Source organism: Sciurus vulgaris (genome assembly GCF_902686455.1).
Source record: "Sciurus vulgaris genome assembly, chromosome: 3".
Classification (NCBI taxonomy): Eukaryota; Metazoa; Chordata; class Mammalia; order Rodentia; family Sciuridae; genus Sciurus; species Sciurus vulgaris.
This window is the reverse complement of record NC_136463.1, coordinates 136,479,447-136,500,853: the sequence shown is the minus strand read 5'-3', so window position 1 is coordinate 136,500,853 and position 21,407 is coordinate 136,479,447. Positions and strand designations below refer to the sequence as shown.

Sequence of the window (21,407 nt, the reverse complement as noted above, 5' to 3'; positions counted from 1 at the left end):
TATATACACCACATTTTCTTTATTCATTCATCCATTGATGGATACCTACTGGTTCCATAGTTTGGCTATAGTGAATTTTGCTGCTGTAAACTTGGGTATGCATATATCACTGTAGTAAGATGACTTTAATTCTTCAGGGTAAATACTGAGAAGTGGTATAGCTGGGTCATATGGTAGTTCTATGCTTATCTTTTGAGGAACCTTCATACTGATTTCCATAGAGGTTGCACTAATTTACAGTCCCACTAGCAGTATAAAAGTGTTCTTTTTCTCCACATCCTCTCAAGCATTTGTTATTATTTGTATTCTTGATGACTGCCATTCTGATTGGTGTGAGATGAAATCTCAGTGTAGTTTGGATTTGTATTTCCCTCATTGCTAAAGATATTGAACATTTTTTCATGTATTTGTTGGTCATTTGTATTTGTTCTTTTGAGAAGTGTCAGTTTAGTTCATTTGCCTATTAATTGGGTTATTTGATTTTTTTTGGTATAAAGTTTGTTGAATTCTTTTTATATTCTAGGTATTAATCTCTGTCAGAAGAATAACTATCAAATGTTTTCTCCCATTCTTTGGCTTCTGTCTTCACATTCCTAATTGTTTCCTTTACTATCCACTTGCCTTTGTTTACTTTTCTCTTAATGTGTATCTTTTGAGTTAAGTAGATTTGTGCACATTCTCTCATGTATCCATTTTATCCTCTTAATGTATTCTATTTGAAAATACTGTCCTTTACTGCCTTTTGAAATCCTGACTGTCTTTTAAGACCTGAGCATTTGCCATTTTCTGGTGAATATTTTTCTTAGCGTCATCAGAGAATGAATGTTTTGTTTAACTACTTCTGTAGTACTCTGCCTTGTTCCTTTTCCGCTTACATTTATGACAGATTGGAAACATCTTAAAGACTAAAATCTTGTTCCTTTTTGGTTTTTCTTATAGTGTTTTATAGAAATAAATATTTGAGATCAATAATTGTCCTAAGATTCTGTGATCAAAAACTATGTATGAATAGTTTAAAACGATTTCTTAAGTGGAAGCTACAGAAAATGTAAAGTTAAGAAAACATGAAAACCTAATCAACACGGTTGTGTACATTATAAGAATGCTAATTAGGATTCTGACCATATCAAATTAACCATCCAGTTCTCTTATCACTTGACACAATTATAATTTCCAGCAAACTTTCAATACAATTTGCTGTTTTGAAAAAAATGGATATTTTAAATTTTTTTTTTTATTTTTTTTATTTTATTTTATTGTAAACAAATGGGATACATGTTGCCTCTCTGTTTGTACATGGCGCAAAGGCATAGCATTTGTGTAATCATAAATCCACATACAGTAATGTTGTTTGATTCATTCTGTTATTTTTTCCCCTTCCCCCCACCCCTCCCACCCCTCTTTACCCTCTATACAGTACTTTCTTCCTCCATACTTGCCCCCCTCCCTAACCCTAACTCTAACCCTAACACTAACCCTTCCCTCCCCCCCATTATGTGTCATCCTCCACTTATTAGCGATATCATTCGTCCCTTGTCTTTTTGAGATCGGCTTATCTCACTTAGCATGATATTCTCCAATTTCATCCATTTGCCTGCAAATGCCATAATTTTGTCATTCTTTATGGCTGAGTAATATTCCATTGTGTATATATACCACAGTTTCTTTATCCACTCGTCAATTGAAGGGCATCTAGGTTGGTTCCATAGTCTGGCTATTGTGAATTGAGCAGCTATGAACATTGATGTGGCTCTATCTCTGTAGTATGCTGATTTTAGATCCTTTGGGTATAGGCCAAGGAGTGGGATAGCTGGGTCAAATGGAGGGTCCATTCCAAGTTTTCTAAGGAATCTCCACACTGCTTTCCAGAGTGGCTGCACTAATTTGCAGCCCCACCAGCAATGTATGAGTGTACTTTTCTCCCCACATCCTCGCCAACACCTGTTGCTTGTATTTTTGATAATCGCCACTCTAATTGGGGTGAGATGGAATCTTAGGGTGGTTTTGATTTGCATTTCTCTTATTACTAGAGATGTTGAACATTTTTTCATATGTTTATTGATTGCTTGTACATCTTCTTCTGTGAAGTGTCTGTTCATTTCCTTAGCCCATTTGTCGATTGGATTATTTGTATTCTTGGTGTAGAGTTTTTTGAGTTCTTTATAGATTCTGGAGATTAGTGCTCTATCTGAAGTATGATTGGCAAAGATATTCTCCCACTCTGTAGGCTCTTTCTTCACATTACTCATAGTTTCCTTTGCTGAGAGAAAGCTTTTTAGTTTGAATCTATCCCAGTTATTGATTCTTGCTTTTATTTCTTGTGCTATGGGAGTCCTGTTGAGGAAGTCTGGTCCTAGGCCGACATGTTGAAGATCGGGACCTACTTTTTCTTCTATAATCTGCAGAGTCTCTGGTCTAATTCCAAGGTCCTTAATCCATTTTGAGTTGAGTTTTGTGCAGGGTGAGAGATATGGGTTTAGTTTCATTCTGTTGCATATGGATTTCCAATTCTCCCAGCACCATTTGTTGAAGAGGCTATCTTTTCTCCATTGCATATTTTTGGCGCCTTTGTCTAGTATTAGAAAGTTGTATTTATTTGGGTTTGTGTCCGTGTCCTCTATTCTGTACCATTGATCTACCTGTCTATTTTGGTACCAGTACCATGCCGTCTTTGTTACTATTGCTTTGTAATAAAGTTGAAGTTCGGGTATTGCGATACCCCCTGCTTCATTTTTCCTGCGAAGGATTGCTTTAGCTATTCTGGGTTTCTTATTCTTCCAGATGAATTTCATGATTGCTTGCTCTATTTCTGTAAGGTACGTCATTGGGATTTTAATTGGGATTGCATTGAATCTGTATAGCACTTTTGGTAGTATGGCCATTTTGACAATATTAATTCGGCCTATCCAAGAACATGGGAGATCTTTCCATCTTCTAAGGTTTTCTTCAATTTCTTTCTTTAGTGTTCTGTAGTTCTCATTGTAGAGGTCTTTTACCTCTTTTGTGAGATTGATTCCCAAGTATTTTATTTTTTTCGATGCTATGGTGAATGGGGTAGTTTTCATAATTTCTCTTTCTGAGGATTCCTCACTTATGTATAAAAATGCATTGGATTTATGAGCATTGATCTTGTAACCTGCCACTTTACTGAATTCACTTATGAGTTCTAACAGTTTTCTGGTGGAATTTCCTGGTTCCTCTAAGTATATAATCATATCATCCGCAAATAGGGATAGTTTGAGTTCTTCTTTTCCTATTCGTATTCCTTTAATTTCCTTGGTCTGTCTAATTGCTCTGGCTAGAGTCTCAAGAACGATATTGAATAGGAGTGGTAAAAGAGGGCATCCCTGTCTTGTTCCAGTTTTTAGGGGGAATGCTTTCAGTTTTTCACCGTTTAGAATGATATTAGCCATGGGCTTAGCATAGATGGCCTTTACAATGTTAAGGAATGTTCCCACTATCCCTATTTTTTCTAGTGTTTTGAGCATGAAGGGGTGTTGTATTTTATCAAATGCTTTTTCTGCATCTATTGAAATAATCATGTGGTTCTTGACTTTAAGTCTATTGATATGGTGAATTACATTTATGAATTTCCGGATGTTGAACCAACCTTGCATCCCTGGGATAAAACCCACTTGATTGTGGTGCACTATCTTTTTAATATATTTTTGTATGCGATTTGCTAAAATTTTATTGAGAATTTTTGCGTCAATGTTCATTAATGATATCGGTCTGAAATTTTCTTTCCTCGATTTATCTCTGTCTGGCTTGGGTATCAGGGTAATATTGGTTTCATAGAATGAGTTTGGGAGGGTACCCTCCTCTTCTATTTCATGGAATACTTTGAGAAGTATTGGAATGAGCTCTTCTTTAAAGATTTTGTAGAACTCAGCTGAGAACCCGTCTGGTCCTGGACTTTTCTTTGTTGGTAGGCTTTTGATGACCTCTTCTACTTCATTACTTGAAATTGATCTATTTAAATTTTGTATGTCCTCCTCGTTCAATTTAGGCAATTCATATGTCTCTAGAAACCTGTTGATGTCTTCGAAATTTTCTATTTTGTTGGAGTATAGATTTTCAAAATAGCTTCTCATTATGTTTTGTATTTCAATCCTGTCTGTTGTGATATTTCCTTGTTCATTCCGAATTTTGGTGATTTGGGTTTTCTCTCGTCTTCTCTTTGTTAGAGTGGCTAAAGGTTTATCAATTTTGTTTATTTTTTCAAAGAACCAACTATTTATTTTGTCAATTTTTTGTATAGTTTCTTTTGTTTCAATTTCGTTGATTTCAGCTCTGAGTTTAACTATTTCCTGTGTTCTACTACTTTTGGTGTTGGTCTGTTCTTCTTTTTCTAGGGCTTTGAGCTGAAGTGTTAGGTTGTTTATTTGTTGATTTTTACTTCTTTTATTGAATGCGCTCCATGAAATAAATTTTCCTCTAAGTACTGATTTCATAGTGTCCCAAAGATTTTGATATGATGTTTCTTTGTTCTCATTTACCTCTAGGAATTTTTTAACTTCCTTCCTAATATCTTCTGTTATCCATTCATCATGTAATAGCATATTGTTTAATCTCCAGGTGTTGGAGTAGCTTCTGTTTTTTACTCTTTCATTTATTTCTAACTTCAAACCATTATGATCTGATAGAATACAAGGTAGTGTGTCTATCTTCTTGTATTTTCTTACATTAGCTTTGTGGCATAATATATGGTCTATTTTAGAGAAGGATCCATGTGCTGCTGAGAAGAAAGTTATTCGCTCTTGGGTGGATGGTATATTCTATAAATGTCCGTTAAGTCTAAATTATTGATTGTGTTATTGAGATCTATGGTTTCTTTGTTCAATTTTTGTTTGGAAGATCTGTCCAGTGGTGAGAGAGGCGTGTTAAAATCACCTAGTATTATTGTGTTATGGTTTATTTGGTTTCTGAAATTGAGAAGGATTTGTTTGACATACATGGATGAGCCACTGTTTGGGGCATAGATGTTTATGATTGTTATGTGTTGCTGATTTATGGTTCCCTTAAGCAGTATGTAATGTCCTTCTTTATCCCTTTTGACTAGTTTTGACTTGAAGTCCACCTTATCTGAAATGAGGATGGATACCCCAGCTTTTTTGCTGAGTCCATGTGCATGATATGTTTTCCCCCATCCTTTCACCTTTAGTCTATGTGTATCTCTTTCTACGAGGTGAGTCTCTTGCAGGCAACATATTGTTGGATCTTTCTTTTTGATTCAATCTGCCAGTCTATGTCTTTTGATTGATGAGTTCAGGCCATTAATATTCAGGGTTATTATTGAGATATGATTTGGTTTCCCGGTCATTTGGTTCATTTTATTTATTTATTTATTTATTTATTTATTTATTTATTTATTTATTTATTTATTTATTTATTTATTTATTTATTTAGAGACGACTTGGTTCTTCCTTTATTTGACAATTCCTTTAGGATGGTTGCTGGTTGCTGATTGCTGATTGCTGTTGTTGGTTGCTGATTTGTTTCTTTGTTTTTCATCTCTTCCTCATGGAATATTTTGCTGAGAATGTTCTGTAATGCTGGCTTTCTTTTTGTAAATTCTTTTAGCTTTTGTTTATCATGGAAGGATTTTATTTCATCGTCAAATTTGAAGGTAAGTTTTGCTGGGTATAAGATTCTTGGTTGGCATCCATTTTCTTTCAGGGCTTGAAAAATGTTGTTCCAGGCCCTTCTAGCTTTTAGGGTCTGGATTGAAAAATCTGCTGATATCCGTATTGGTTTCCCCCTGAATGTAATTTGATTCCTCTCTCTTGCGGCCTTTAAAATTCTGTCTTTATTTTGTATGTTGGGCATTTTCATTATAATGTGCCTTGGTGTGGGTCTGTTGTAATTTTGTATATTTGGAGTCCTATAAGCCTCTTGTACTTGATCTTCCATTTCATTCTTCAGATTTGGGAAATTTTCTGATAGTATTTCATTGAATAGATTGTTCATTCCTTTGGTCTGTTTCTCTAAGCCTTCCTCAATTCCAATAATTCTCAAATTTGGCCTCTTCATGATATCCCATAGTTCTTTGAGATTCTGTTCATGATTTCTTACCATCTTCTCTGTTTGTTCAACTTTGTTTTCAAGGTTAAATATTTTATCTTCAATGTCTGATGTTCTGTCTTCCAGGTGTTCTGTTCTATTGGTTATGCTTTCTATGGAGTTCTTAATTTGGTTTATTGTTTCCTTCATTTCAAGGATTTCTGTTTGGTTTTTTTTTCAATAGCTCTAACTCTTTATTGAAGTGATCTTTTGCTTCCTGTATTTGCTCTTTTAACTGTTGATTGGTGCGATCATTCAGTGCCTGCATTTGCTCTTGCATCTCGTCATTTGCTTCCCTGAGCATTTTAATTATGTACATTCTGAACTCCCTTTCTGTCATTTCTTCTGCCATGCTGTCGTTGGGTTTCATTGATGTAACATCTAGATTTGTTTGCAGCATTTTCTTTCCTTGTTTTCTCATATTGTTCAGGTATCAGTTGACCGCTGTGATATTGCAGATTTCCTCTATTGTCTTATAATATCCCTGAAGATTTCTATTATATCCCCTCTTAGTCTTCAGTAGCCTGAAATCTTGGAGGAAGTTGATAATGCAGTGCTCCACAAGGGAGCTGACTCCCTAAGGGTGGTGGCCTTCTGGTGGGGTATATTCCCTGCTAGTGGGCAGAGGTACCTTCACTTGCTGATGAATGGTCATCCAGAAGGGAAGTAGGTTGTGGGCTGATGCAAGACCAGTTTGGGCCTGTGTCTCTGATTTTACGGTCCTTTTGGGAGAACCTCACCCAACAGGGAGGAGTCACCCGGTGGGGAGGTCTCGCTGGTCGGTTTTCCTCCCAGAGGTTCCGTTCAATTCACAACTACCGCCTGGGCTGGGCAGCCTTCTTCTGCAATGTTCCCAGGGACCCGGACCTACCTCCTGGGCCTGGAAGCCTCACCCTTCGCAAACGAATCTCCTTCGGCTGCCTCTCCTCAGAGAAGCTGCCTGCAGTCCTGGAGCCTTCGCTCCGCCCCTCAGTTTGTCTGTGGGGCCCTTCCACCAAGAAGCCGTCTAGGACCCTGCTCTGCACTTTTCGCCTGGCTATGCGGCCCCTCCTCTGAGCAGCCACCTGGAGCCCCTTACAATCGCTCCGAGTCCCAGTGACCCGCCACACGCCTTTTCCTCCGGCAGCCACCTGTTGTTCCGTGCGGTCGCTCTAAGACCAAGTGACCCACCACGCACCACTTTCTCCACCAGGCAGTCACCCAGAGATCTGGTGCATCACGAGTCCCAAGAACTCACTGTGCACCTTCTTGTCCCGACTGCCTCCCGTAGCCCTGGTGCAGTCACTTCGAGCCCAAGCACCCCGCCGCGCTCCTCCTCCTTCTCCAGACAACCCCCCTATGTTCAGGAGCGGATGCTCTGGGACCAAACCACTCACCACGCTCTTCCACCGGATAGCCGCCCAGAGCCCTGGCGCAGCTGCTCCAATTCCAAGCGACGTGCCGAGCCCGTATTTCTCCTTCTCCTCTGGGCAGCCCCCTGTGTTCAGGGGTGGTCACGTTCAGTCCAAACAGCTCACCAAGCACCTTCTCCTTTGGGCAGCCTCCCAGAGCGCGGGTGGGTTGCGCCGAGTCCAAGCGCTGTGGTGAACAGCCACCTCTCCAATGCTCCCAGCTGGCTGCGATCACTGCTCCGGCGGGGGGAGGGGCGCCTCGCCGGCAGTTCTGCTTTGCAAAGATCCCTGCTTTCGGGGCTACCGCCCTGTCCGGGGGCTACCGCCCCGTCCGGGATGCCTGCCCAGTGGGAAACACTCACCCGGCTGCTTTGAGTTGGTCCCAAGTCTCTCAATATCTCCTTTTCTTGAGTCCTGAGTCCACGCTGCTCCTCCAGATAGCCGCCCGGAGCCCTGGCGCAGCTGATCCAATTCCAAGCGACGTGCCGAGCCCGTATTTCTCCTTCTCCTCTGGGCACCCCCCTCTTTAATGCTCCCAGCTGTCTGCGATCACTGCTCCGGCGGGGGGAGGGGCGCCTCAGCGGCCGTTCTACTTTGCAAAGATCCCTGCTTTTGGGGCTACCGCCCCGTCTAGGACTCCTGCCCCGTCCGGGACGCCTGCCCAGTGGGAGATTCTCGCCCGGCTGCTTTGAGTTGGTCCCAAGGCTCTCTATATCTCCTCTTCTTGAGTCCTGAGTCCTGGAGCAACACGAAACGCAGCCACCGTCTAGTCCGCCATCTTGAATCCCCTAGGATGCATCTTTACCTTCCACCTCCCTTCTCACACACTGCTCAGGTTTGGGGTATATAAGAAAAGAAGTGCTTCATATGACCAGGTTTGATTCTCAACAGATCCAGTGCACCCTTTTATATTGCTTTCAGGTCTTAAAGAGTGTCCTGGTAGCTTCCAATTCAAGACTCAGAAAAAAACAGGAATGGTGGTCTGAATGTTCAAATCAGGAATTTCTCGGCCGCGCTCCCGGCCCCCGGAGGCGCGGGCCAAGCCGGGCTCCAGGACCCTGTGAGCGATGAGGCGGGAGAGTCAGGACCGGCAAGGGAAGGCAGGCCGAGCGCGAGCGTCAGGGCCGCGGAATACTCGCCGCCGCAGCTGCCGGATATTTTAAATTTTATTGGAGTCACCTATCATAAAATTTATTCATTTATAGTGTACAATTCAGTGATTTTTTTTTAGTACAGTAACAAAGTTGCAAAACTATTACAGTGATTATTTTCAAACCTTTTCATTATCCCACAAAGAACCTCAGTACCCACTGACTATTAATCCCTACTTTCCCAGCAAGTCCCCAGCCCTAAGCAACCCCTAATCTGTCTCTAGATTTGCCTCTTTTGAACATTTCTTGTAAATCATACACCATGTAGTCTTTTGACACTGACTGTAATTTAGCATAATCTTTCTAAGATTCATTTATGTTTTATCATATCATATCAGTACTTTATTTTAAAAAAAATTATTATTGATAATATGCCATTTTATCGAAGTACCACAGTTAGTTATTTGATCAACAGTTGATGAATATTTGGTTTATTTTACTTTTTGGGGGGTGGAGTACTGGAGATTGAACTCAGGGGCACACAACCACTGAGCCACATTCCCAGCCCTGTTTTGTGTTTTATTTAGAGACAGGGTCTCACTGAGTTGCTTAGCACCTTGCTAAATTGCTGAGGCTGGCTTTGAACTGAGGATTCTCCTGTCTCATCCTCCCGAGTTGCTGGGATTACAGTCATGCCCCACCATGCCCAGTTTTTCACTTCTTAGCTATTATAAATAATGCTTTTATAAACATCCATGTACAAGTTTTTGTGTGAACATATGCTTTTATTTCTCTTGGGTATAGACCAGGAGTGGAATTGATAGATCATATTGAAACTATATATTTAGCTTTTTGAGGAAAGGCCAAATTATTTTCAAAGTGAGTACCATTTTACATTCCCATCAGCAGCATATGAGGGTTATAAGTTTTCTACATCCTCTTGATTAATCATTCTTGTGACTGTAAAGTGGTATGATACCACTGTTGATTTGTATTTCCCTGATAGCAAATGATGTTGAACATCTTTTCAAGTGTTTATGCGCTATTTGTCCATCTTCTTAGAGGACTGTCTTTCACTATCTTTAAATTAGGTTTCCTTTTTCCTTTTGGAAGATAAGAGTTCCTTATATATCCTGTACAGAGGTCCATTAATAGATACATCATTTGTGAATTTTTTTTACCATTCTGTGAGTTTTTTATTTCTTGGTGGTGTCCTTTGAAGCACAGAAATTTTTAATTTCAGTGAAGTCCAGTTTGTCTACTTTTCTGTCTTTGGTGTAATATATGATAACTAGTGCCTTTTTGGTTATGAAAATTTGTGCCTATATTTTCTTTTAAGAGTTTGTAGTTTTACCTCTTAATATTTAGATGTGTGATGCACATTGAGTTCACTTTTTTATGTGATGTGTGAGTAGAATGTCACAAACATATATTTACCTAGAACTTAATGCATTCATTTATTCTAAGCTGCGTATGATTACTTTTGAGGGTTTGTTTTAATAATTGCAATGTCAGAGATAAAAAAAAACTATGTAGATAGTTTTTAATTATAGTATTGGTCCATCAGAATAGCTTGGAATACTTGAAATCCAAGTGTGATACAGAAAAATTTCTGTAAGTCACTGGAAAGCCTTTATCATATTCTTAAATTAGTACTTGTTTAACATTTATTATAATAAGTAACTATATTTATAGATATTATATGATTAAGTATTTTTTACCTCTGTAATTCTTCATTAAACAACTGAGGACATAAACAGGAAAAGTAATATTGACTCATTTTTGTTCAGTATTAGTTTTGACTTGATATTTTACATCTCTTTTGACTTGGTATTTTATATCCATGCTTCCAAGAAAAATGGTAACTTCAGAATGACTTTGTTGAAATTTGCCACAGAAAGTATAGAAGTTTTGTTTGGCCTAACAGTAGGAGGTGATAACTAGCAGTGAATCACAAAGTACTAAAACAGTTGTTCACTATAGGCTAATTACACTGTAACTGTAGTTTCTGCTTTAGCCAAGTTTTAGAAATTCTTTTTTATTCTTAATAAGCAGACTCTGATTTGAACAGTAAATATTTTTCTTACTAAAGTGAACTCTCAGAAACTTATTATCATATTTCTTACTCTATAATTCTTGTATTTTCATCAGGTTGCAATGAATGTCTATGAGTTATCATCAGCTGCTGGATTACCTTGTGAAATTGATCCTGCCTTGGTTGTAGCTCTTTCTTCACAAAAATCAGGTAAAATGCATTAGTACACATGTAGTCGTAGTCACAGTTAAAATTATCCAGGCCCATAGGTATTTAGGTGTGATAGTTATCCATTTATTCAAATACTTGCTTATGTTCAGACTGTGTTTATAATTTTTGGTCTCAGTACTATAGCAGTACAAAAAAGACAAAAGATCCCTGCCTTCTGGAGCTTATGTATGCAAATGATCTCTTAGCCATAGGACTGGATAAGTTTACTAAAGTGGTCTAGTGTATGTAGGTGCAGCAGTGGAGAGGATCAAAGTCTGAATTTGGTCCCTCCAACTCTGAGAGATCCAGGAAAAGAGGAAGAACCACAAAAAATCAACAGAAAAGAAAGTGCCAATGAATTTGAAGAACACCAGAGAGGAGCATCTTTCAGGAAAGTGGAAAGTGAATGATTAGCTTTGTAAAGGGTTGTACTGACAAGATCAATGTCAATAGAGTTTGAGGGGCAAAAGATAAGCTAGAGAGCACTTAATGGTGAATAGGAGGAAAGGATCTAGAAACAGTAAGTATAAAACAACTCAAATAGCTTTTATTGTAAAGGAAAACAAATCAAATTATAGTTATAGGCAGGAGAAAAATCAAGAGGAGGCTATGTGTGCCTTCACGCTGCTGAGGATCAGACTTGGGGCCTCCCACTTGTTAAACTTGTGCTCTACCTCTGAGCTATACTCTCAGCCCATGAGAAGGATTTTTCTGCAACGCCACCCATGGGAAATATAACAGCATTTGTATGCTGGTGGGACATGATCCATTTGATAGCAAAAAATTGGAATCTAGAAAATGGTGTGCTGTTTTAATTGGATTAGAGTTATTGACTGTAAAGAATTTGTGCATCGTTAAATAATATTGAACATTTCAAAAAATTGTAAGGTAAATTTTTTGATATGTAGTACCCAGAAAACTCTGGATAACTCAGAATTTGTTTACAATTTAAATAACATTTCATTTGTTTCTGATACTGACATGCCCTTCCCTAGCCCCTTGAGGCAATAGTATGGTATTTTATTAAGTTTATCAGTTGTTTTTATCATTTAATGACGTTTTTTGTTTCTTTATTCATAGTATGTTAATTATAGTCATGCAGATAATTACTTGATTTACTACAGCTATTTTTTAAAATAATGAAGGTTTTGCACACATATCGTGGCTTTTTTTCTTGTGTTCAATTTTTAATTATATGTGATGGTAAATAGTAGGGTAACTGGAAGTTTGTAGGTATCAGATAAGAGGTCAAATGTCTATATAACTCACAATTTGAGTATACAATACAATAAATATTTTAGAAAAAGTTACTGTCTTAAAAGATTTAGGGTAGTTACATGACTGGTTCCTTCTGTCTCTTGAAGTATAGAGACTGGAAGTCCAGTTTACTTTCCACATATATGTCTTTTAAATAGTAAATTTTATATCATAGTCTTACCTATTTTGGGAAAAAATTGGATTCTTTTTAGTGATTTTTTTTTTTTTTTTTAGTGATTTCAATAATTTAGGAGATCATTTTCCCAAATTTATAGTATATAGAATTAATTTCTCATCAATTTTCAATTGGGAATTTTAGTTATTCTAATCAAATAAAATTTTAAAAAGTAAAATCTTGCCTAAACTGTTTTATTAAAAACCCTTGAAATATGCCTGAGTAGTTGATAATAGCCAGTGGAAGTAAGTGGTAATAAATATTGTTTCTACTTTGTTCTTTATTTCTTTTTTTTTAGTGTTTTTATTAGTGTACTATAATTATATATGTATATTGGGGTTCATTTTGGCATAGTCATACATTCAGAGAGTATAATGTGTGCCTTTGTTCCTCCTAGTATTTCCTCTTTTTTAATTATTTCAGTTTATTTGTTCTAATTAGTTGTACATTTATGTATTATAGATCATACATAAATGGAGTGTAATCTCTCATTTTTCCATTTCTTTCTCCCTCCCTGTTCCCCTTCTTCTACTTTACTGGTCTTCTTTGTATGTATTCTGTATTTCTTATAACAAAATTGTGACCAGTTCTAAAGAGTTCCATTAAAATACTTTAATTTTGAGTAAAATAGTCAATTTTTAAATAATTATTCTGAATAAATATAAATGTTTATATTTAAAAAGTTTAGTTTGAATGATCAACTATTAACTAATCGTGAAGAAATTGCTTGATTTTATTCTTAATTTTTCTCTTATAGAAAACATTAGTCCAGAAGAAGAATATAAAATTGCCTGCCTCCTCATGGTCTTTGTAGCAGTTTCTTTGCCAACACTAGCTAGTAATGTAATGTCTCAGTACAGCCCTGCTATAGAAGGTAATCATGGTTTAAAAATTGTTTTGGCAATGAAAAAAATAATTTTGGTATAGTAAATAATTTTGGTATAGTAAATGATTTTGGTATAGTAGCTATTTTTCTCTTCAAGTAATTGATGCTCTTTTATATGACTTGAGTTCTGCCACTTAACTAACTGTGTAACCTGGGGTAGTGTATTTTTTGAAGCCCCAATTTTCTGATATCTGAAATGTATATAAGTGAGCCCACTCATTGGTGAATGTGTGCATGTTAGAGTATAGTGAGGGAGTATCTACATCATAGGATTATTTTAAGGATTGAATGATAAAATGGTTGTAAAGAATCTTATGTTTTGATGATAGTATATAACCAGTGCATGATTTCTTTTAGGGATTTTTTGAAGTATTTGCATGTTTAATATAATACAGACCTGACATTGTTTGTTCCCTTGCTGTAGTACTTTAACAAACCCTAGTCATTATGAAAGTAAAAGGAGAACAAGTCAGTTTATGCCCCAGCTATTTTAATCATTATTTATTTATAGAGATTGTGAAGTCATCAAAGACTTGCCTTCTGTTTCTTGATAGTTGATTACACAGATATTTTGGGATAAACATAACCCTGTTTGTACTTTTCCAGGGCACTGCAACAATATACATTGCTTGGCCAAAGCCATCAACCAGATAGCAGCAGCTTTGTTTACAATTCACAAAGGAAGCATTGAAGACCGTCTTAAAGAATTCCTGGCGGTATGTATAATCAGAAAACAACAAAACTCATAGCATTTCATAAAGAAAACTAAAAATTATGACTGTGAGATATAACAGAGTAAATTCTCTCTCTAAACATTTTATTTAGCATCCTCTAATGGCATTTTTGTTTTTAAATTCTTTTCTCAAGTATATAAATTACATTTTCCTTTTAATGTTTATTGGGGGTTTTATTTTGGAGGGAGAAACAGGTGAAAGCAGGGCATTAAAATCAAGGAACAGTCACTCCATATGTTTTTCATAACATTTTCTGGTTTTCATCCATTGCAGCTTTGATGAATGTTACTGCATTAGCAGTAGTGAATGATTTCAAGCACTGTATTATGTCCAGATTAGAATCTGTATCAATTGCTGATTGAATGTGGTCAAATACCAAGTGGGTATATGTGACCTTGACAAATTAAATAATGCCATGAGTAAGGAACTGAAACAGAGGTTGTATTTGGAGGTAAAAATACAATGTGCATTTTCATTTTCAGAGTGCTAGGTACATTTCCTGTTAATAGACTTTAGAATTCCAACCCTTCCTCTTCCATGTATTTTTTTACTTCTGAGATGAAGCATTGGAAGAACCGTTCCATAAACAAGAGAACTGGCACCCATACTTTCTCTGATTATGTTGCCAGAACATGGGCAGAAGATTTTTAGTTTAGTTTTGAGAGTACTTAGGTTCTTCACTTTGTACCTTGTGTGATTGGCTTTATCATATTCCCTGTAGTATTGACACAGAGTATCAGAGTTAATCTGTCCTCTCTGTATTTTATACCTTGATGCCACCTTTGTATTTTTGTTCATATTAAGTTTTATTTGGCATCTTATTCTAGAAGAGCCTGATTTTGTCACAATAGAAGGCTTAGAGAAGGTATCCTTTTTCCTTAATCAACTACTTTGATTCTGCTGAAAATGTAGCAGCAACTTCTTCATTGGCAAATGTAGCCTCTCCAGTAATTATTATAATTTTCAATCCAAACCTGTTTGTGAATCTGTGCAACCATTCCTTACTTGGAATAAATGGTGTGGAGACACTCATTTCAGGGAATCCTTTGCTGAAGTCTTTATATAGTTCAGTTCTTTCTGGCACATGTTGCCATAATTTGTAATACATTTTCTGTTTGTGTCTTCCATTCCCAAATTCACTGCCTTTTTTATCTTAACTAAGCACTTAATATGTACTGTGGCTAGAACCTTCACATTTTGAGGTGTGACAGCAAAACTAGCACAAATTTCTTCTTCCTATGTAATTTCATTGATAGACGATTTGTTCTTACTGTAGATCTTAGCAGTCTTAGCATGTGACTTTATTCTTTCTGTACGTTGACAACTTTGATCTTTTTACTTACAGGAAGCAGTTAATTGCTTTTCTTTGGCCTATCCAAATTGCCGACATCACTGCTGTTGTGCTTTGGGGCCATTACTCAGTAAATTAAAGGTTATTTGAACATAAGCACTGCATTATTGCCATAGTCAATCTGATAAGTAAGATAGTTAACTTAGTGGCTATTGGGTAGGTAGTGTATACAATATGGATATTCTGGACAAAGGGGTGATTCATATCCCTGGCAGCATGGAAGGGTATATGAGATTTCATCACACTACTTAGAATGGCATGCAATTTAAAACTTAGGAATTGTTTATTTCTAGAATTTTCCAGTCAGTATTTTCTGACCATGGGAAGTAAAACCATGGATGGTGGAGAAACCACTGTATAGTTAAGAGAGAAACTAATTAGAATCATTTTAAAGAAACAAACATTTTGAAAAGTATGCTTTAAAGACTCCTAAGAACATTTGATTACATTTATGCCTTAATAGCTCTCTAAATTATTGTTTGAATGTAAGGTGTCTAAGCTCATCATTACTTTATATGTAGTATTGAACGATTGAAATTTGTTGGAAGGTGAAACATACTGAAAATGAGTAACTGATAAACATTTTGTTAAAAACTCAATATGTACATATACTTTTAAGCTTGCATCCTCCAGTCTACTGAAAATTGGCCAGGAAACAGATAAAACTACAACAAGAAACAGAGAATCTGTTTATTTACTGTTAGATATGGTAAGTCTCATTTTAATTTTTATTAATAACAAAATTTCTGAGTGTCTTTTTCTTGATTCTAAATTAGTATCATGTTTTGTTTTTATTGGTGGACTACCGTATGTAATGGTTGGATTCATTTTGACATAATCATGTGTGCATGGAATTTAATTTACCACATTTCTGTCCCCATCTGAATTTCGCCTTTATTTCTTGTATTCACTCAACCCAAGCCATATTACTTTGTAGAAATTGCTGAAAAGACTGGCATCACTCATTTTATCATTAAGCTAATATCAGAAAATAATAAAATCAAAGATTAGCATTAATTGTAGAGGATATTTTTTTATGAAGAGCCTTTTTAACCTGTTGGGAAATACTTGGGCCTTATTTTTTTCCTAGTTTCGGTTCTCTTCCAGTTAACCGATTTTTCTACATTCTGACTCTTGTTTTGCCCATCTATTATAGTTTCCTATAATTCTCTATGCCTTATCAGTTCCTTCTCTGCAGTGCATATATTCCAGCTATGCTTGTTTCTACTGAGTGGTCTTCCTTTACCTAAGAGTCATTTATTTTACCTGCAGAGTTCTGTCTGTCTTAAAGACTTAACACACCCCATAGTTGAAATTTTTTTCCAGATAGTCTTGATTTCTCTGGTGTACATTAATCTTTCTGCTCTTTTGAACTTTAAAATTTATAGCTTCTCACTTAATTATGGTTGGTCTTAGGTTTGATTTTGGTTTCTAATTTAGTCTTGATTCCCTAGTTACACTTAATGGTATGGACCATATTTGAAATATTTTTATATTCTTTTTTTATGTCTAGTATGTTGTTGGAGACAATGAAAATGCTCAATATTTTCCTGTTGATTGATATTGGAAGTTAGCATTTAAAAAACATTTTGATAGAGTGCACTATGACACATTTACATTGTAGATTTTAAAGGGAAAATAATTTGTGTTTTTTTTTCTAATAAGAGCAGTAAATGTTCCCATTGCAAATAACTTGAATTTTGATGCATTTTTGGAATTTTTCAGATTGTACAGGAGTCACCATTCCTGACAATGGATCTTTTGGAATCTTGTTTTCCTTATGTGTTGCTGAGAAATGCATACCATGCTGTCTACAAACAAAGTGTTACATCTTCTGCATAAAATATCTACTTAATTCAAAACAAGCACGCATTTTTGTTGCTTCGGTTTTTTCTGTAAACTGTGGAACTATTTTATCTTAAGGCCTGAAAAACAGTTTTGTGGATTATAAATTGCTTTCATACGGTTGTATTTTCCGATCATTGGTTTCTTAATATAATTGTACTACAGTAGGTTAATTTAGTTTGCACATTACTGAATTCACTGAAATTATTCCTATAATTTTAGAGTATCATTTGTTTGAAAGACATACATTATCTATATGTTTTTGATATTTGATAATGGGAAAAAAACCTTTGCTTGTTTATTTCTGAAAAAATGTATTTAGTGATTATTTTAGATAGTGATATTATAGCATTCATCTGTGTGTAAATTATTTCATATAGGGAAGAGTTCTGATCTGTACCTATGTTCTTATTGAAAACAAATTGGATGTGCATTTCTGTGATGTTATGAATACATTTCTACTTTATTTTGAAACAATTGCCAAACTAAATACTCTAACACTGTATAACATTAAAAATGTTAAAAGAACTGCTTAGTGTTAGAAGCAGGTCATGTCCCAAAATTCTAAAACAGCAGCATATATTGTTGCTTGTATAAAGCCTAGTGATAATTTTAGAATAACTTCCATGGTGCCCTGTTGGCATTAGCACTACCATTGTATCCTGCTGTATAATAAACAATCTTAGACATTTATCAACTATTGATACAAATGTTAGTCCCTAACCACTTTTTATATGTTTTAAATTTTTGAAATTCAAGTGTACCTGCCATAACATAAAATAAACACTAGACTGTATCACAGTTTGAATGATTTCTTTAATTAAGATCTTTGGAAATTTATCGAACAATGTGAAAGTTGCAATTTAAACTTAGTTTAGGAGTATCATAAGTACAACATTTGTTACCAAGTCAGCTATTACAAGTTGCTGTTGTTTTGTTTTGTTTGCAGTGCTATAGGGATTGAACCTAGGGCCTTGCACATGCTAGAAAAGCAGTCTACCTCTGAGCTACATCCCCATCCCCTATTACAAGTTTTGTTTAAATGTTTTGAAAACTATTCCATTGGAAAAGATATTGCAATTGGAAAATAAAATTACATGACATTGTTTAAAAATTAAGAACTAAAAGAAAATTTATGTGCCATTAGCTTGCTAATTATATCTGTTAACAAATGGAGTTATTTAAAAGAGTAGGGGAAAATTGAATGATCATGGAACTAGTGTGAATGTTGTTCAGAACCCAACATCAGTGAGTAATGAATGGGAAATACATAAAGGACCTTTTGCTTGAAGTTGGCACATAAAGCAAAGCAACTCATTTAGTTTGAAAACTAACCAGATGTTTCACTCTTTGATGGGCATTGTAAAGGCTGTTGCTTAACAGCTTTGTGCCAGATGTCATAAAGAGCTGTTGTTCACAGCTTCCTATATATACACTAGTAGTTTGTGTGGAGAGAAAAGAAAGCTGCAGTGAACTCAGTAATGTTTCTCTTTGTTCACATATAGAATGTGGAATGAAGTTAATGTGCCATAAGATTATCATACTGTGATTTTGTGTACAGTTTATTCAATTTATATTTAAGGCAGAGAATGGTTGTCACTGTTGAAAAATTTTAGTAGTTCCCATGGGATTTTTTAAAAGAAGTTTTTAAATAAAATAGTTTCAGACTTAAAATAGTTTCAACTGTTGACTGTGTAGTCAGGCTAAGATTTAATGCAGTTTACTTCAAAATATTAGAGTGGCAATAATATTGTTAGCAATTCTATCTTGAGAGGTAAAAAAAGATAGATATTTGAATATGTGTACTTTGGAATATGTGCAAGAGAATAAGGTTATAAAATAGGCATTTTCTACACTGTTAATAACAAGAAAAGATCATGTTTTCATGATCACCTGAAGTTTCTCTTTTCCAAAAATATTTTTTCTCATATACGCAAACATACATAATGACTTGTATTTTGTTTTATTATTCTTTACACCCCACCCCTGAAAAAAGAAATGGGCTTGGAGGCCCAAAGGCAACTTAAAAGAAAAAGTTAAAAATAAATTGATAACTATGATTTTTCACGTCTTGTTTTAACCTTTGTTATTTTCTTTTAAACTTATACTTTTTCTGTTGTTTTCTCTATAATAATATACCATGACGAATTTAACAATTTTTATTTGGATGGATATGTAGGCAAGTTCTTGTTTTTCATTATTATAAGTATCTTGTATCTATATCTTGGTGAATTTGACCTGTTATTTCCTTAGGAAATTTCTGAGAAGTAAAATTGCTTGCTTTTTACCACTTTCCCATTCATTATTTAGCAAATGATAAATATTTAACAAATATTTCTGGATGCCTGGATATAATGGTGAGCAAAATAGTTTCCTCTTTTCCAGTTGCATTTTAGTGATGGTGGACAGTAAAGGAGCAGCCTTCTGCTGGTGATAGCAAAGTGTCCATGATGATATGCTGGGAGGCAGTGAGGGAGTTTGTGAGGGCACTATTGTAGAAAGTGCTGTCTGGAAAGACCTCTGAAGAGGATATGCCTAAACTAATACATGAAGGATCAGAATGAACCAGAAGTGGGCAGAGGGAGGAGCAGTGAAGGTAAAGGCCCAGGAGGCAAGCACAAACTTGGTATGTATGAGAAGTTAGTGAAAAGTGTACCTATTGATGTCTCTGGCACAAGGAGTGGTCAAGGACCTTTTAGTAGCCTTTCATTTGGTTAACCAACTCTTTTACCTTCCTAATCAGCCTTCTTTCTTTTCTTGCTTATTTAGTCAGTTCACAAATCCAGTCTAAACCAGGTTGGTTAATAAAAAGTAAATGAATTTACTGATATGCTGTAGAATTAATCTGAAAATGGTAAAGTCTGTTGTATACTATCCGATCTTCTAAACCAAGCCCAAATTCTATCAGGTAGTGAACTGTTGCCTACTAATTAATGTAGATTGTAATCATGTCCATTCTATTATAATGATTTGCCTTGGTGAGATTTCAGCTGTTTCTAAGACTTTTGTGAATAATCCTTAAAGTAGTAACTCCTTACTTCGTTCTTTGATCACTTCTTTGCAGCCACTTGAAATAATAGTATAAGCCTTCAATTCATTTGATGGCATTAGCCTGAATTTTCATATGGACAAAATGCCCTCTTTTTTGTGAAGACTAGCCATGATCTCTGCCTTTGGGGAAAAAGATGTGTTTGAAAGTTTGCATGTCTAGTCTTTAATACAAAAATGATTTTTTTTTTTTTGTGATTATGATGCTGTTGAATTGAAAGAAAAACTAAATATTTGTGAAAAGTTGCTTCAATTATCCTAAAATACTTTGACCCATTCTTGTGTGAGCCAGACTTTAATACATATTGCTGTCATTAACAGTCCAGATCAAGCATGTGAAACTCTGGAATATTTCGTTTTCAAGATAAGTTTTCAGCCTGTTGTTCTAGCCAAAAACTAACAAAACAGGATAAATTGGCAGTCTGAAGTCTGGGACCTGGCCACGGAGAGCCATGTCTTATTTCTGGTCTAAATGTGCAACCTACTCCCTTACCTCTTTTCTCTTAACTTGAGGAGTGAGAACATGGACATAATTATTGGTATAGCAGCATCCTGGTCAGTCTCTGACTTAGGCCCGTGAACCTGGCAATGGGGCTGTAGTGAGTATGTGTGTGTATATGACTTTGCCGATTACCATGCCTTGCCTGTGGTATAGGGCTGAATCACATTCATAGCACACTTATATACACATATTGATAAATGCCCAATGAGCCTTGAAGTTAATACTTGGCCAGGGCCCAAAGTGAAGATTGCATCATAGAATAAGCTTTTAGAATGCATGAATAAATATAATTTTTTTTCAGAAATTAACTTTATTAGAACATTAGTCATGTTTTAAAATACATGTACAGAATACATTAAAATAACAGTGCAGAATCAGTAATTTCTCAGCATTGTCAGCAGTTAAATCTCCCAGACTCATTAAATTGCTTATTTCGAATATTAAAGTTATTTTCCAGTATGGAGTAGACAATAGGGAGCAACCCGTGATGAAGGCTGCCTAATTAAGATTTGCTTTTTCTCTATTAGTAACTGACTAGAGTAAAAGCATTTCCCCTTTAATGCTTGAATTTTGAAGATTTTTTTGGTCAGTGGTAGTATAATTTCATTGAGGCATTCTCACAAACAACTTAATGATGTTTTAATTTCTAGTATTTTTTGGCAGGCATTTACTGCATCATATGGTTGAGAAAAAAATATTATCCCTAAACACTGTGTTATGCTCTGAATGTTTGCATCCTCCCAAAATTCACAGATTGAAACCTGATCACCCTATGATGGTATTATGAGATGGGTCTTTGCGAGGTGATTATGTCAGAAA

General features: G+C 35.8%; 1 protein-coding gene across 4 annotated transcripts in view; it reads left to right on the top strand.

Moving 5' to 3' along the window:
- NCKAP1 (NCK associated protein 1) overlaps positions 1–17,834 on the top strand; it is a 92,443-nt gene extending 74,609 nt beyond the window's left edge. For all 4 annotated transcript variants that reach the window (XM_079134547.1, XM_079134546.1, XM_079134549.1 and 1 more), the window contains 5 exons: positions 10,697–10,790; positions 12,980–13,096; positions 13,715–13,824; positions 15,813–15,902; positions 16,919–17,834. In XM_079134547.1, the coding sequence (XP_078990673.1) occupies positions 10,697–10,790; positions 12,980–13,096; positions 13,715–13,824; positions 15,813–15,902; positions 16,919–17,035 (528 nt within the window). In that variant the 3' untranslated portion in view covers positions 17,036–17,834. The remainder of the gene's footprint in view (positions 1–10,696; positions 10,791–12,979; positions 13,097–13,714; positions 13,825–15,812; positions 15,903–16,918) is intronic.
- The last annotated feature ends 3,573 nt before the right edge of the window (positions 17,835–21,407 follow it).